This window comes from Gambusia affinis, linkage group LG21 (genome assembly GCF_019740435.1).
Source record: "Gambusia affinis linkage group LG21, SWU_Gaff_1.0, whole genome shotgun sequence".
Taxonomy (NCBI): domain Eukaryota; kingdom Metazoa; phylum Chordata; class Actinopteri; order Cyprinodontiformes; family Poeciliidae; genus Gambusia; species Gambusia affinis.
This window is the reverse complement of record NC_057888.1, coordinates 13,873,977-13,888,980: the sequence shown is the minus strand read 5'-3', so window position 1 is coordinate 13,888,980 and position 15,004 is coordinate 13,873,977. Positions and strand designations below refer to the sequence as shown.

The following is a 15,004-nucleotide window of genomic DNA, read 5'->3' as shown; positions in this document are numbered from 1 at the left end:
AGACGCAGGAAACGGACTACAGCACAGGGGATTCTGGGTAAATACTATCAAAACAAACACCCATATCTAGCGCTAGCAGAACAAATGGCTTATGTTTTTTTGCTGAAAATTAAAAAGAAATCTACAGAAGCTTAAATGTAACTCCACTCCACTTTTGTTTACATACCGAGGGATGTCAGGTGTCAAAAGACCTTTTTAAGAGTCAGAATTGATGAACAACTATATTCTCTGTGTATATATATCATCTCATTATTTGGGATTAAAATAGATATCTTTCTGTGAGTGGTGAAACTGGACTTGATGTTTCACAGCAAACGTTATCAAGGGTAACAAGTAAAGTGTGTCACTATTAGTAGGGTGTAGTGCTATCCATTGTGCTATAGATCGTATTTCAGCTGAACATCCTGGTGTTCAAGCAAGCATTGCCTAGTCTGTGTGGAGCTTTTTTTTTTTTCTAGTGTGCCCTTTTTGTAAGTACAAACAAATGTGTATGTGCATTCTCTAGAGGAAAAAGCTGCTAGACTGTGACTTGTCAGGTAAATAGATGGGGAAGTCTTTGTCTTGTCTCAGTGGTAAGGTTTAATTCAGTTTCAAAACCTTCAGAGCATGAACTGATCAATCACACACCTGCATATAAACATCAGTGGATGTCTTCGTCTCTTTCTACCTTCTTTCCTTTTTTTGTGCACAACCACTCTTATTAATTTTCAATGTCAGTGTTGCTGAGTGGCAAGAACAACTGAATTCAAAATTAGTTTTGAGAGAGTGATTATGATATGATTTTTACAAAATGTAGTCTCCACATAGAGAGATTGATCAAAGTTACACTCATTGCCTTCCAGTATGCAAGATCAGGTTAAGGAAGTAAAGTTTAAAAGCAAAACCCAGACATTCCTCTCTCTGGAGACACTTTCTCATAATCAGTGGGAAAAGGGGATGAGAGCTACACCAACGTGCAAACCTTTACATATCTTGTAAATCTTACAAATTGCAGTTGTTTCTTACTCATTCTGCTGCATGTTGGCACGAAAGGCGTAACCGACAGCATCCGGTTTAGGATTTTCAAAATAAAAGCTCCTCCAGACTCATTACATAGGACGGACATATTTAATTATTTCTTGCGCGGCCCGGTACCGGTCCGCGGCCTGGTGGTTGGGGACCACTGGTCTAGAGTTTTTATGTTCTCCCCATGCATGCATGGATTCCCTCTGCCTTTCATCTACCTACCAACATCCAAAGTGATTGAAAGAGTTGTGACTTCTCCAGTGTTCACCCTGGATCTCCCACATTGGCTTCTGGAGATTGGCACAGCGTTGTCAAAAGCACAGAGGTTAAATTTCCAGACATAAATTTGGTACTTTACAGTGACTACTGCTTATTTCCTTTAATGTAACGTATGAGGTAATGTGATTAATTTTATTTTATTTTTTTCCCAAAATGTGTCATTGACAGGTACAGTCAAATTACACTTTTTCCAGTTTGATACAAACAGGCCATAATTACAGAAATTTTGCACTTTTTCTTTTTGGAATTCAAGTGATAAGTGATTTTATCTTGAACACAGTGATATGTTTGCTGTGCTGCTGACATTAGCAAAGTCAGCAACGCGAAACAAGGAATTGTCAAAACGCAGACTTACAGAAGGCCTAATTTTCAAGTGTAAAGGCATGCAACCACACACAAAGTGCTTCATCTGTACAAGTTTTATGTGGAGCTAAACATGAAGACTTTGCTCCATCAGTGTTGGTCTTTTGTGAACTGAGGGGGGAGAAGGTGCCAAATGTTCACAGCCTGAGTAATGGGCTATTAAAATTCCATTTTTCCCTTCTGTGCATGTATGTGTGAATTTATACGGAAAACACTGACAAGGGTTCGATGATTAAATGTTTCTTGACCTTAAGTCTAGCACTTTCACTATTTCCTCCCTTCTTTTTCCAATGTCTGGCCATAATTAATGAGAGTAAAAAGCAGTGCATGAAAAAGGTACTGGCATAAAATGTGCAAATATTACCCATAATTTTTCGCCTAATAATGTGAAGCAAAGAAACGAATCCATTTCCTGTGGTCACCAAGGCTTTGGTCGACCCTTTTAGTAGCTGAGGGCAGTTAATGAAAGACGGAGTTGGCATAAACCATAATGGGAACAAAGAAATGTAATAACTTACATTCTTCTATATAAAATATTAAAAAGAAGGTTAGAACCTGCCATATATTCTTTGAAGTGCAAAACTACATATTTCATAAAAGGAGAAACTATGTAGAAACTATAATTGCTCTAAAATATATATTTTGTGTGAAACAGTAAAGTCAGAATAAAAAGAATCACGATGTTAATCTTGTCATCATAGTCACAAACTGCTATGGTTTGTCTTTGAATAATGTGACGCTGAAGTATTCTACGGCAACAAGATCTGTGGCTCAGGTAAAAGGTTTCTAGCTATATTAAGAAAAAATAATAATAATCAGGACTCTGGATGATCTGGAGCGATTGCACAAAGGGGAATTGTCAATGATGCCTCTCTCTGTATGCTCCAACACTGTGAAATCCTGTCAGAGAAGACTACCGGGTAACACATATCGGGATTACTTTGCTGTATCCTTCTGTGCATGGGCATGCAATAATCTGGGCATACAGTACAGACCAAAAGTTTGGACACACCTTGTATTTGAAGGTGTGTCCTTTTGGACAAGGTGTGTCCAAACCTTTGGTCTGTGCTGTATATCACAGAGCTGTTGTGTAATGCTGAAGTTGTCAAAGACAGAACAAATTAGTGGGCAATGGTTTTATGTGGACAATTTTATTTGGAAAAACATGTTCAAAAAAAGAATCACAGCACACCTTCTTGGTGAAGGCATATTTTCTGAGGCGTTTCATATGTAAATGATAGATGTTGTTTAAGTGCTTTCCTATGCAAGCCAAAACTGATTGTAGAAAGCACTGACGATTAGAGTTACCTGGGGTACCAGCAATATGTCCCCAGTGACTTTCAAAAAAGTTATTTTGGTGCACTAGATTTTTTTTTTCTCCCCAAAATAAATTTAAGGCTGTATTTTTCCATAATGTTCATGATTTATGACACTGCTTTAAAAGATAATACTTTTTTTGAAATATGTTCTCAGATATGCATCTGTACAGCAAATCATAACAACAAGATAGGTACTGTATTTATCTCTGAAACAATGTTGAATTTGGTTTTAGGTGTAGGAATTAGAATATTTTATTTTGAGGAAAAATCCTTTTTCTTAGATCAAGGGGCCTATGCAGTTGTTTTAGGTTGTTTATTTAACTGCAAAAAACAAACTAAAAAATAGTGAAGCTATACAATGAATACCATTAAACATATATTTAAAAAAAGAATAGTAATACTCAACAATAGAAGTATGAATACAAAAACAGTAAGTTAATTCCTTCCTGTTTGTCTCTGACACAGTTTTAAAATGAATATATTTTGATTCTCTCAGAACCACTGATGGGGACTTGAGTCAGTTGCCTGAAATTTTAATTTTCTGGTTGTAGAGAAGTGGTGAGAGTAGATAAAAATGCAATAATTTGCTGTTTTGAAAATCAGCTCTCAGAATGTGGTGCACATAGTTTCTGGAAAAGAACATAGTCAGAATTTCCTCTTTTCATATGCCTGTTCTAAATTAAGTATTACTAAAGTTTGGCCTGCATTACTGGCTCAGGAAATGCCACAGAGTCACACAAACAGAACTATGGCCAGGCTTTCACTGAAACACAGAATTTCTCTATGGCCCTTCTGTTTAGTCCCAAGCACTTGTCAGTAAAAACAAAAGAACAGACCAGCCCAGACTGATTTCCCCTGCCTTTTCAGAGGAAACACACACCAATGGGCCTGACTCTGAGCTAGTCTAACAAAGAGTCCAGTGGCAGCAAGCAAATGCCAGAAAACAGCTTTCACTTGTTGTTTCTCAGTATCTGGAGATCTGTCCACAGCCCTGTCCCTGGCCATCAAAACGGAGACACACAAATATAGCACTCACATACAGCCAGATACTCCCTGCCATAAAAAGAGTCAGACAGAAAGGACAGTTGCACATCCAGGAAATGAAAAACATTCAGTCGGGGAGGATAATTAAACGAGTGGGGAGCAGAATTGACGATGAACCAATGAGTGTTTAGACAATGAAGGTGAATGTGTGTGTTTAGATATTTGTTGGTGCGTCTTTTGTCTATATAGTGAGAGACGCTTGTGTGTGTGGGACAGAGAAGACGAGAGCGGGATTTGCAGAAAAGCTGTAGGAAAGTGATTTAGTTGTGTTTTCTTGAGAGACAGCAGCCCTGGAAAACAATCAGCTGCGACACTGACCGATTGTAAGCTTACCTCATTATTTTAGTTTTCAATTCATATTTCCTCTCTTTGTTTTCCATTGATCACATAGTCTCCCTAATCAATTGACAGAAATGCTCTGCTATGATTCATCCTGTGTTTTCATTAGAAAAACTATAGTTATGGTAATCCCTTTAATTAACATTATCATTAAAAGTACATCAATACAACAGGAGAATTGGAATTGATTTATACATTTATACAGACCTACCTTGAGCAAAATCTTCAAGTTGCTTTTGATACTTTGTTGACTTTGCTGTCAAATATTAAGCTGAGTGCTTGATCAAATAAATCTGCAGTGTGCATAGAAACACATTGACCCCAACACAAACAGAAACCAATACGCACTACATGCAGTGACACATACATTTCCAATTACTCAGTGGTTTGCTGTTTAATGATTTGACTTTGACGTTAGGGGAATTAAATGGTTGACTTGTCCGACTTTAGCAAGGCATTTTCTTCATCTCCATCCTCCTCTCTTCCCTGACTTCCTTTCTTTCCTCCACTCTGCATAGTAATGCATTTGAATTGAGCTGTTCATTCAGCCAAGCAGAGATAAGTGCAGAATTGCAGGATGAACACAATAGAGAAAATAAAAATTGAGATGGGGGTTGGGGATGGTGCTCTTAGGTGGAGACAAAAAAATTGTTTTGTTGTCTTTCTCTTGCAGTCTTTCTCATGAACTGACAAAGGCAAAGAGCAATGTGTGATTTAAAAAAAAAAAAGACATCTCCCAAATAGTCAGCCTAGGCTTTAGAAAAAGGTTAGTATTCAGTTTCCCCCCTATGTACTTAAAATGAACTTTACAGTGACATCAAGTTTTGACATTACAGATTCTCCTGGTGTCCAGGCTACATCTGTTGACTGTTGAGTCATTCTGGCTCAGACCAAATGAGTCAATTTTAAGACAAACCGATTCATATGTAAAACATAAGCTTGCAAACAATCCAACAATAGAGATCATTGCTGAAGAAATCTTTTATTTAAAATGTGTATACTAAATGAATTTTATTTAATTTTTTTTTATTTTTCAAATTTTATCATGCGATACGAGGATATTCTGAATAAGACATCTTGCTCATTTCATATGTTCTCCTATCATATATATATATATATATATATATATATATATATATATATATATATATATATATATATATATATATATATATATATATATATGCTGGCAGGATAGCGCAATAGATAAGTCAGCGGGTTTTCACCCGGTCGACCCGGGGTCGAATCCAGGTCGAAACCGGAAAAAAGGGCGCTATCCTGTCTGGGTCCTTAGGCAAGATCCTTCGAGCTACAGCCTACCTCATAACATGAGAGACACAAAGAAGCAAGGAAACATGCCGGCTCAGACGTCGCCCGGCCAAACAAGGTCTGCGTCAGGTGCTGGGGAACCAGAGCACCTTGATGATAAATGGGCTACTGGAACAACGAGGCGGACAACGAAGCGGAAATGGGCAAGAGATGAAAACTTGGATCTGTTGGAATGCTACTACTCAAGTAGCCCCGATCGGAGGGGCTATATGCAAAGACTGAGGGAGGAATGGTTACTTCGACATCCCCAGTCCACACTAAGTGCTAAACAGCTAGTAGCTCAGTGTTCCAACATCCATAAGCAGCTACTATCACAGCTTGAGATTGACGAAGTACAACACAAACGCTACGGCGAAAAGGAGGAACCTGGATGTCAGAGAGGGCGGGGCTTAACTACAAGCCCCCGCCCAGAGAGGGAATATGCAGCCACAATGATGGAAACAGAGCTGAGGCTGCAACGGACCTGAGAAATAGAATCATGGCAGGAATGACAGACAGACCTCCTCGGCGCCAATTACAACGGCTGAGTGAAATACCATCAGAAAGTCTCATTGAGAATGTGAATGCAGCAGTGAGAACAATCCCTACCAATACCATAACAGAAACCAACGAGCTGATTTACAACGCAGCATCAGTGATCCTTGAGTTGCTTGGCTATAAGAATAACAATGACAATAACAAATACCCACCATGGAAAAGACGGTTAGAGAGTAAAATCAAGGCAACAAGGAGGGAAGTGAGCCAACTATCAGACCCACCAAAGCTGGAGACAGAACAATACTGGAAAAGCATATGGGAAAGGGAGGCGTCCCACAACAGCAATGCAAAGTGGCTGATCTACGAGATGACCACAGCACTCCCTGAGCAAAATCCGGTAACCATCACTGTGGCAGATGTCCAAGAAAGAGTCTCAGGTATGAAGAACTGGACAGCACCAGGGCTAGACAAGATCCATGGCTACTGGCTAAAGAAACTGACTGCCCTACATGAGCGACTGGCAGACCAAATGAACCAGCTGCTACAGAACGGGAATCACCCTGAATGGTTAACTGAAGGGCGCACAATCCTGATCCAGAAGGATCCAACAAAGGGCCCGGTCCCATCTAACTACCGACCAATAACCTGTCTCTCCACAACCTGGAAGCTCATGTCAGGCATCATAGCGGCTAAGATAAGCAAACACATGGATCAATACATGAGCATGACACAGAAGGGCATCGGGGTGAATAGCAGAGGAGCCAAACACCAACTCCTTGTAGACCACACAGTTGCCAGAGACTGCAAAACCCGACACACCAACCTGTGCACGGCTTGGATTGATTACAAGAAAGCCTATGACTCAATGCCACACACTTGGATCATCGAATGCTTAGAGATGTACAACATCAACAGAACCTTGAGAACCTTCATTGCAAACTCAATGGGGCTGTGGAAGACCACCCTTGAAGCCAACTGCAAGCCACTTGCACAAGTATCCATCAAATGTGGCATATACCAAGGAGATGCGCTGTCCCCGCTACTGTTCTGCATAGGCCTGAACCCCCTCAGCCAAATCATCAACAAGACTGGCTACGGATACCGACTCAAGAATGGAGCCAACATCAGCCACCTCCTCTACATGGATGACATCAAGCTGTATGCCAAGAGCGAAGCGAGACATAGACTCACTGATCCACACCACCAGGATATACAGCACGGACATTGGGATGTCATTCGGACTAGAGAAGTGTGGTCGGATGGTTACAAAGAGAGGAAGGTCATCCAGAAGGATCTCACTCCCAGAAGGAACAATAGCAGACATAGAGGAAGGTTACAAATACCTGGGAATATCACAAGCAAATGGCAACCTTGATGAGATCACAAGAAAAAGAGCCACAACCAAATACCTCCGAATAAGACAAGTCCTGAGAAGCCAGCTCAATGGCAAGAACAAGATCCGTGCAATAAACAGCTATGCCCTACCAGTAATCAGGTACCCTGCAGGAATAATTAGCTGGCCAAAGGAGGAGATACAGGCCACAGATGTTAAGACCGGAAACTACTAACAATGCGGAGGGTTCCACCCCAAATCCAGCACACTGAGACTCTACACGAACCGCAAAGAAGAAGGAGGCAGAGGACTAGTGAGTGTGAGAACCACTATCCAAGGCAGAGACATCCAAGATCCATAGATACATCAGGGACAAAGCCTCAACAGACAATGTGCTCAGTGAATGTCTCAAACAATGGGGAACAGAACCTGAGGTGCGGAGGAACCATCATGGGAGGACAAGCCCCTGCATGGGATGTACCACCGGCAACAACCAAGTGGCTGACATCAGAAAGTCCTACCAATGGCTGGAAAAAGCTGGACTGAAGGACAGCACAGAGGCCCTCATCATGGCCGCCCAGGAACAGGCCCTAAACACCAGAGCAATTGAGGCCCAGATCTACCACACCAGACAAGACCCAAGGTGTAGGTTGTGCAAGGAGGCCCCTGAGACAGTCCAACACATAACAGCAGGGTGCAAGATACTGGCAGGGAAAGAATACATGGAACGACACAACCAAGTGGCAGGCATAGTGTACAGAAACATCTGTGCAGAATATGGACTGGAACCCCCAAGATCAAAGTGGGAAACACCCCAAGGTAGTGGAGAATGACCGAGCTAAGATCCTGTGGGACTTCCAGATCCAGACAGACAAAATGGTGAGGGCGAACCAACCAGACATAGTCGTGGTGGATAAACAACAGAGGAAAGCCGTTGTGGTGGATGTGGCAATACCAAGTGACTGCAACATCAGGAAAAAGGAGCATGAAAAACTAGAGAAATACCAGGGCCTAAGGGAGGAACTGGAGAGGGCCTGGAAGGTGAAGACCACAGTGGTGCCTGTGGTCATCGGGACCCTCGGGGCAGTCACCCCCAAACTGGAACAGTGGCTACAACAGATCCCAGGAACAACATCAGACATCTCAGTCCAGAAATGTGCAGTCCTAGGCACAGCCAAGATACTGCGCAGAACCCTCAAGCTCCCAGGCCTCTGGTAGAGGACCCGAGCTAAGAGGAAGAAGAATCACCACCCGCGGTGGGTGAGAAGGGAATTTTTTTTTTTTTATATATATATATATATATATATATATATATATATATATATATATATATATATATATATATATATATTCTTGCCTGTTAACATGTTGCCCAACTTCTGAGAGAGCAGACAGCCTGTTGGGCGTCTCAGGTTGAATGCAGTATTTATTTTCTTCAGAAACAAGAGGGGTATTATAAATATATGGACCTTAATCATTATTTTACCTTTTCTTAATAGGTATGACCAGCATGTTTCCTGCATTCAGAACAAATGTAACTTTTTTTTTTTCACAGTTTGCGATATTCACACCATGCTGAGTGAGCTCTGCAGCCTCTTTCAAAAATACTGCCACTGAGTAAGACACTTAACCCAGATCTCCAGGATGTGAGCACCTGCAGAGAGCTGAAGCTCCAGTTAAAGTATTCTGAAAGGCTCTGCGATGATTCATGTGGAGCTGTGTAAATTTGAGGGAAGGCGATAGCAAAACCATGTTTGTGTCTTCAGTTAACCTTTCCCTGGATAAATAAAGATTAAAAATAAAAGCAAGGAACAGTGGATGTTCAGTGGCTCTAAGCTTACCGTGAACTCTTGACCATCTCCTTTGCAGATAGCATATCTTCAGGGGTACATTCCTGGGTCACTGAGGAGTCGGGTCAAAACAGACTGTCTGAGCTGTTTTTTTTCCCCCCTGCTACAGTCATCCTCTTCCCTGGCCACGCCAACTCTTATCTGAAATAGCACATGGCTGCGTGGTGTATTTCTCTCATCTTGTTACCTACTATGTTATTAATGATTTGTCTCCCCAATGGTTTTTGCCAGCTGCTCTGTGCATATGTGTGTAGATGAATGGCACAGGGAACAGGGCTGTGGTGAGCATGTTTATTTCACACAGGAAGGGGAGGAACAGAGGTTGAAAATAGCTTAGGGAGTGTGTAGAGGTGGATTATTGGACAGTTAGAGGTTGTCCCTTCGTATTTTTGTCCGAGTGAAGAAATGGAGCAGGCAAACCAAAGGAAAGGGGAGGAAAAGCATTATTATAATCTTAATAAAAACAATATTCCCATACGCTGTACACAAAAATAAAAGTGAGACAAACCGGTTTGTAGGAGCGTTTTACTTGGATTTCATCAAATCTGCGACACATTCAGCTATTGCTCTATAACCACTACACCACAAAAATATAAAGCAGAGTCATATATAAATCAGGAAATAAGATTGAATATGCTGTCGGAAGATCCACTCCAGCAGCCTGTCATTGAGATCTGACATCCAATCCACTTACAGCAACGATGCATGAAACAACAGATGAAAGCAACTCAAGCTGTCAAGCTATGATGAATATAAAACAACCTGGACATGTCCCAATTATAGGCGTTGTATAGGAAATGGACATAGCCACTGTGACATCACCCATTGTCCTGTACACTTCCCTTTTGAGGCACAATGTTTTGTTTGTGTGTTGTTGTTTTTTTTTGTTTTTTTTGAGTGTGTTAAAGGTGAGGTGCAAAAGATGATGTGACTGAGATGGTTGAGGTAGTTTCCTAATACAGAATTTTTTTTCTTTTTCTTGTTGATGTAAAAGTTGTATATATATACAGTATGAAAAGGATATGGTAAGATAAAATCGGAGGAGTCATAAAATTATTGAACAAAAGTATCCCATTTATAAATTGGTTTTCTAGTTGTGATTGCCAAATTTGCAGAAACAGAGAAAAAAAGAAAAAAGACAAATTTATCTTCAATAGAAATAAGTGTTTTTGACTTGAAGAAGCAATCTGAACTAATGCAAAAATACAAAATACAACAGTATTTAGCATTGACTCATTCCTTTTTTTTTCTACATTTACTCTAACTATGCTATGTATAATGTAATGAGGCAATTCTGGAGTAGTTCTGAAAAAACTGTTATAATATACAGGGGTAAAAAATACATCATGTATGTTCCAGATTTGGCTTTCCAACATAGAAAAATTTTATTTATGCATTTGCCTTCACCTCAGTTGATAACATACAGTGCTGCAGAGTTCATAGGGCAAACTATCTCCCTGAAAAAAAGAAGAAATATGAGCCTGTATTGAAAATCTAAAACAATCAATGCAAAGGTGAGATCAAAGATGCTTAAGCTTCTTAAATAGGTTGAACCTTCATAATTCCAACTATGTTGTTGGTAGAGAGTCAAAAGACCATACTACCACTTACTGATGAGTGAACTTGGCCATTAGACTAGGATGGCATATTGTAGGAGAAATAGGGTTAAATATTTTACACTTTCATAAGATAAACAAGAGCAAATATATTAAAAAGATGCCGACAGACGTAGGTCTTATAATTCCCTGCGTGGTTGTTAGCTACAAAGGCTGACATAACCAAACAGCAATTCCAACAAGAGCTGTCATCATTGTCAAACTTTCAGTGTCACCAGTGATATGCTTGCTTGGTCTTTGGGGGCTTGTTCTAGTGTCTCTGTCTTGTGATGCCAGATGCTTACCATCTCCACTGTCTGTCTTCTTTGTATTAGGTTTAGTCCTGTCACCGCTGTTCCAATTGTGGGAAAAAAAAGCATTGGCAGCAGTTTATTTTGAAGCACATTGACATATTTTACTTGGGTTCATCTTGCGTTTTTATTAGCTTTTAGCTGTGTCTTATAATAAACCATACAGTTTTATGCATTGTAGAAATTATTTGTTTTTTGTTTTTTTTGGTACATGATCAAAAGTGCCATTTAAGGATAGTCAGCTTTTACTCTCTTACAACTCATTGAAGATGTTTTACTTTGTTTTCCTACTTGATCTTATTGATAGACTAACTTTTGTTGGCTGTAGTAAATACTGACTGAATAAACGAAATATGTTTTTCAACACATTGTTAAACTTGCGTATTTATAAATTGTAACAAAATAAGACCCCGAGGTTGTTGAATAGAGAAAAAGGTAAATATATATATATATGAATAAAAAATTAACGTATGTGAAACACTTAATCCTCCATGAACAGAAGAAGTAAGTCAAGACACTTTACTCTAAGCTGCCTACCAATCTTGGCATCAATTTATAAATGTTTTTGTGATTGCGAATGGGTAAACGTGACTTGAGTGTAAAGGGCTTCAAGCGGCCAGTGTGACTGCAAAAGCACAGTATAAGTTCACTCCCATTTTATTCACAAATACTCTAGTTTCACATTCTATAACTGCTTGTTTTTGCTGATGATGTATATATAAGTCTTACACTTATGCATTTGTCTTTGAATATTAATTCCTCACTGTTGTTTTGTTTTTTTCTCAGGCATTCTCTGGAAACTCCAATTCAGAAAGTGCAGTTCGCCATGAACTGCAGCAGGGAATTGTGGCTCGCTTCCTCAGACTCATCCCAGTAGGCTGGAGTGAAGAGGGACGTATTGGTCTCCGCATAGAAGTGTATGGCTGCTCCTACTGTGAGTTAAGGCAAACATCTTCTCAAATATTGGTTTGGCATTGATTTTCTAACAGCTGGAAGCTATAGTTACTCGATTGTTCTCATAAATGGCCCGGTGTGCTGGAAAAGGCATAATTCCTCCCCTTTGATGGGATATTCTGATTATTTTGATGCTTTCTGCATTTTAATGTCCTTAACATAGACTGAGGATCTTACTCAAGTCAACTACGTCACTTCTTTTCCCTATAAACCTCAAAATATGTTCAAAAATTTAAAACAACAGTCTTACTTTGTCTAACCTTGTAGGCAAGCACACCTTTCGAGAGAGTTTCTTTCAGCATCTTTTAAAGAGAAAAATCTTTTGTTTTTTGTTTTTTTCATTTGATGACGAGATCAGGATGAATACTTGTCAGAAAACAACATGGAACCCATATTAATGCACAAATTTTAACTTTTTAGGCCATGGTGCAGAACTTTTGACCCAAGCCTTGAACTGCCATATTCAACAGTCTGTTGATCCAACTTGTTTTTCTCTTGTTTATTTGTCGATTTTGCTTTTTTAAACACACGTCGCAACCATTTCCTCCATTGAAATAGTAATAGTTGTAATTTAGAGAGACTTAAGATTTTAATCAAAACTGTGGAAAGGACATGCCTATTACTAGAATTAACTCATTTCTTCTCTGTATCAAAAAGATAACATTTTTCCTGTACATGAATAGAATAAATAGAATATTGACAATTGTGAAAGTGAACAAAACAGGTTCTCAGATGTTCGTACTGCAATATGCTGCCAGGCAATCTGTGCTAATTTCCATATCAATGCTTATTGGGATTTTAGGATTTGTAGACTTTAGCTGCATAAAGTAGATACTTTTAGCTCTTTGTGACATATAAGTATAAATTATACACATAAGAAATTAGTCAAAAAGAACGATCATTTATTTAATTTATTACATAAATAACTTTTAAGGTCACTGCTAAGAATAAATGTGCTTCAGCTATACAGTCTAAATTTGATCAGATATCTTCTAGACTGGTTGAGTTTATTACACTTAAGGACTGAAATTATGTCCATTACTCTCTGGGACTTTATATTAAAGTTAATTGTTCTTTGAAATATCTTTTAAACACGCTCTTACAACACACTTGCACTTTGTCACACAAAGACAAATTTTTAGTTCCATTTCATGGATCCAGTTAAGTTGATTTATAATGGTTTGTCAGATGTATTGCAGTCATATCTACGGTGTGTATTTCACATTAGACTATAACATAGACACCTGGTAAAGCCTTTAGAAATAAATATTTGATAAACCTGTTTTGCAGTGCAGATATTTAGACCAGAAAAAGAACAGTCACAACCGACTCCTGCTTTTGAGTAAACGCGTCATCTAGGGAACTGACTCTCTTGCAACCTCTCCGCTCTCATTCTATTAAAGGGCGCCAAATTGATTTTGATAACAATTTCAATTAAGTCTGTGCATAAATTACTTTTATAAGTGGCACACGTACATCTCTCATTCTGGAGATGTGATTATATAGTGTGTGGGTATGTCTGAGAGTGTTTCTAAATGTGTGCGTGTCAACACAAGGGCATGCATTGTATTCTAGTCGGTTCTCGGCATCATTGATTACATTCCCTTGTTTCATTTCCTCCCCGCGTAAAAAGAAGCAGGTAAGTGATGATAAGGATGACAAGATGTGCTACACGTTACCCAGAAACTCCGAGTCAGACAGATATGTGTTTCTGAAGGCAAGCAGAACAATTTGCGTTAAAACAAAAATATCTGTCCCCTTCAATTTACGTCAGTTTTCTCACAGTCTCAGCCGTACAGATTTCACCATGAAAATATTGACAGGACCATTTGATATCTTCCCATTATTCAACATGAAGCAGTCTTGCAATGGCCAGTACTTTTTAAATTCATATTTAAAATTTACCACGACTGTAAAACTACTGGATTGACAGTAAATGATGTGTGTTTTTTAAAAAAGTGGCTGTGATATTTTTAACAAAATATTTTAAAATGTTTACTGATTTTTAAAAAATGATGTAATAGAGAGATTGTTCCTAAATGTTCACATTGCAAATGTTTGTCCATCAAAAGTTTCATGTGAATGTTTTATTTCCTAACTGCAAGAAATTATATATCATTTTCTTTTCATGACAAAGCTGGCAGGTTTATGATTATGGGATTACGGCGTGTTTTTCCTTTACTTACTCTGTACTGCGAAAGGACAACACACAACACAATTATGATACTGCTCTCCAAAATGAAAACTACATCTTCAACAACAGAAAGGGTAAATGTTTCACAGAACACAGAACGATGTAATATACAAATTAAAAAACATCTGTTGAGCTTGGAGTTTGTTTCTGACAGATAAGAATGTTGCCCACCATGAGTTGACATCTGTTAGATTACAAATAATAAATACACAATCAGGTAAACACAATCTTTCAACTCGGATATAAGTGATAACAGAGAGATACTCGCAACTGCTTGCACATGCACACCCCCCGGTCAGATGCATCATATTTCAGAAATGTCTGTCAGCTGTGTTTTGAAGCCTGCAGTGCTTTCTCATGATTACTCTGTCACTCCTTCCTTCAGCATTCAGTCACAAAACGAGAACACATACATTTGTCTGTTCTTCTACCCATCCTTCTCTCCCTGACTCCTCAGCTTCTTAGAATCTGTCCCTCGTAAAATTTGTTCCTGCTTCCCAAACGAAAGGTAAGAGGAGAGGTACAATGTGGGTCCATGACCAAAAAAAAGAGAAAAAGAATAAAGAAGAAGAGCACAAAGGAGAAGCAGTGGGAGGCGAAGGAGGCAGATAA

General features: G+C 39.2%; 1 protein-coding gene across 5 annotated transcripts in view; it reads left to right on the top strand.

Moving 5' to 3' along the window:
- The window catches only part of cntnap2a (contactin associated protein 2a), a 283,391-nt gene that overhangs the window by 114,398 nt on the left and 153,989 nt on the right, over nucleotides 1-15,004 (top strand). For all 5 annotated transcript variants that reach the window (XM_044103978.1, XM_044103977.1, XM_044103979.1 and 2 more), the window contains exon 4: nucleotides 12,031-12,178. In XM_044103978.1, the coding sequence (XP_043959913.1) occupies nucleotides 12,031-12,178 (148 nt within the window). The remainder of the gene's footprint in view (nucleotides 1-12,030; nucleotides 12,179-15,004) is intronic.